Source organism: Myotis davidii, unplaced genomic scaffold (assembly GCF_000327345.1).
Source record: "Myotis davidii unplaced genomic scaffold, ASM32734v1 scaffold393, whole genome shotgun sequence".
NCBI classification, from domain to species: Eukaryota; Metazoa; Chordata; class Mammalia; order Chiroptera; family Vespertilionidae; genus Myotis; species Myotis davidii.
The window spans coordinates 849,868-852,183 of NW_006285913.1; the positions used below are offsets into that span (position 1 = coordinate 849,868).

General features: G+C 39.2%; 1 protein-coding gene across 1 annotated transcript in view; it reads left to right on the top strand.

The window, feature by feature from the left end:
• The window catches only part of PPP1R42 (protein phosphatase 1 regulatory subunit 42), a 30,130-nt gene extending 28,458 nt beyond the window's left edge, over positions 1-1,672 (top strand). The window contains exon 8 of the mRNA XM_015559551.1: positions 1,554-1,672. Within this exon, the coding sequence (XP_015415037.1) occupies positions 1,554-1,563 (10 nt within the window). The 3' untranslated portion in view covers positions 1,564-1,672. The remainder of the gene's footprint in view (positions 1-1,553) is intronic.
• Positions 1,673-2,316: the final 644 nt, after the last annotated feature.

A 2,316-nucleotide genomic window follows, 5' to 3' on the forward strand; every position in this document is an offset into this window, starting at 1 on the left:
AGCAATATATCATCTTCACTGCTGTGTGATTATTTTACATTATGAAAACAGTGAGTTAAGATTGCAAGTAATTTGACATATTTAGAAAAAAAGACAAGTGTAATTTCAAGACCTACATCACATTCTGTGAAAATTTATAGCACTCTAAAGCCATGTACTTTCTGGGAACCTAGACAAGAACTTCAGAGAATGATATACTATGAAAATAGTATCTGGATTATTAATGAGTCAAGTTAAAGTATGCCCTTTATTGAGATAATAGATCCAAAAATGTTTTGCAGATTATGAAGAACTCTACAAATATCAAATAGAATAGTAGGGTAAAAAGCACAAGCATTAGGGCCAATTGGCTTGACTTAAATCCTGTCTCTGCCACTTACGAGCTGTGTGACCTTGGACAAATTACTTCCAGCGGTTCTCAACCTGTGGGTCGCGAACAATGAAAATACATCCTGCATATCAGATACTTACATTACAATTCATAACAGTAGCAACATTACAGTTATGAAGTAGCGATGAAAATAATTTTATGGTTGGGGGTCACCACAACATGAGGAACTGTATTAAAGGGTCGTGGCCTTAGGAAGGTTGAGAACCACTGAATCCCTGGGCTTTATTTTCTCAACTGTAAAATGTAAAATTCTCAAAGCATTTTTGTAAAGACCAAATGGAAAATATAGTACTTTTTAAAAAAATATACTTTTATTGATTTCAGAGAGGAAGGGGGAGGGAGAGAGAAATAGAACATCAATGATGACAGAATCATTGACTGGCTGCCTCCTACACGCCCCCCACTGGGGACCGAACCTGCAACCTGGGCATGTGCCCTTGACCGGAATCAAACCTGGGACCCTTTAGTCCACAGGCCAACGCTCTATCTACTGAGCCAAACCAGCTAGGGTGATATAGTACTTTTTGTGTAACACAGCATATAAAGCATTAGTTATTTACCAATTTACGTCATGTTGAAAATTTGAACACTTTCATCTTTTTAAAATATTTTCCCTTTTCCCCATCTATTTTTAATTTAACTGAAAACTCTGGTTTCTTGCAGGAATTGGACTAATTTAGAATCATCAGAAGATTCAGAGAGCCTGCTTAGAGTGGAAGCAGCTAGGACAGGGGGTGGCTGGCAGTGACTGTACTTTTTACATCAGTCCTTTCTTTGGGCCAGCCATTGTTAGCCGCCATTGTGTCCCCTCCATTCCACCTCGCAGGGTGGGCTAGGGTGAGGATTCGAGATGCCCAGGGTGCAAAATTTGAGTCCCAGGCACCTCATTTGCCTCACCCTAATCTTGGCCCACCTTCCCTCCAATATTCCATTTTCACACCTCTCCCAACTCAGATTTTCCTATTCTTCCCTATCCTGGCAATGAAGCAAGGGAGGGGATGAGTGGGAATGTTTAAATCCTCAAAAGATTTACATATTTTGGCGACTAATCATTAGCCTTTACTATTGCTATTGTGTCCTAGATTCTATGTTTGCTACCTGTTTTGAATAACTTTCATTTTTGAAATAATTTAACACTAGGTTTCCCCCTCTCTATTAACAGGAATCTCTGAAGGAATCTGAAAGGTTGTGACAAGAAGTGATGAACATGAACCTCACCATCTGTATCATCCAAAAGTAAAAGAAAATTTGTTTGTAAAAAAAAAAACAAAAACGACTCAATTCAGCCTTAAGAGGTCTGAAACGTTTTTGGTGGGCTTTTTTTTTTTTCACTTTTATATATAGAACTAGGTAACATCAACTTTCGTGGCTGTATCTTTATGATATATTATTATATGAGAAAAATCTTTAAGTCCCTGTTTGATTTGCTTCTTTATTGAATCGGAAACATTGCTTTCCAGTTGCTTTATTGCTCATGACATATCATTTACTGGCCTTCTCACTCATTAGGGAAGGAATCCTTTTTTGAACCAAAGGTGTTTTGGTGTGCTTCTGTCTAAAGTAAATCTGATCACAGTTAGTGAATGACACACAAGCCTGAGAATTATCCTGATTCACGAATATACTCAAGTGCGGAACCATGTACTCAAAGGCCACGGTTACTATGCAGCATTTGGTTCTTCCAATGTGCAAAGCTGTTGTCCAGTATGAAACCGTGTCGCGTGTACTAGAGCAGTTTCATGAATGGTGTCATAAATTGGTTATTCCGTCTTGACCCCCCAAAAGATTTTTATTTTTTCAAGAGATTTTTCAATGCCCTGCTCTTCGAATTGCCGGCACTGTTTCCAGGACGTACTGCTTAGTCGCTAGAAAAAGTGCGTCCACTCTGACTCTGCCTGGGAAGAGCTGAGCGCCCGGGGCCGGGC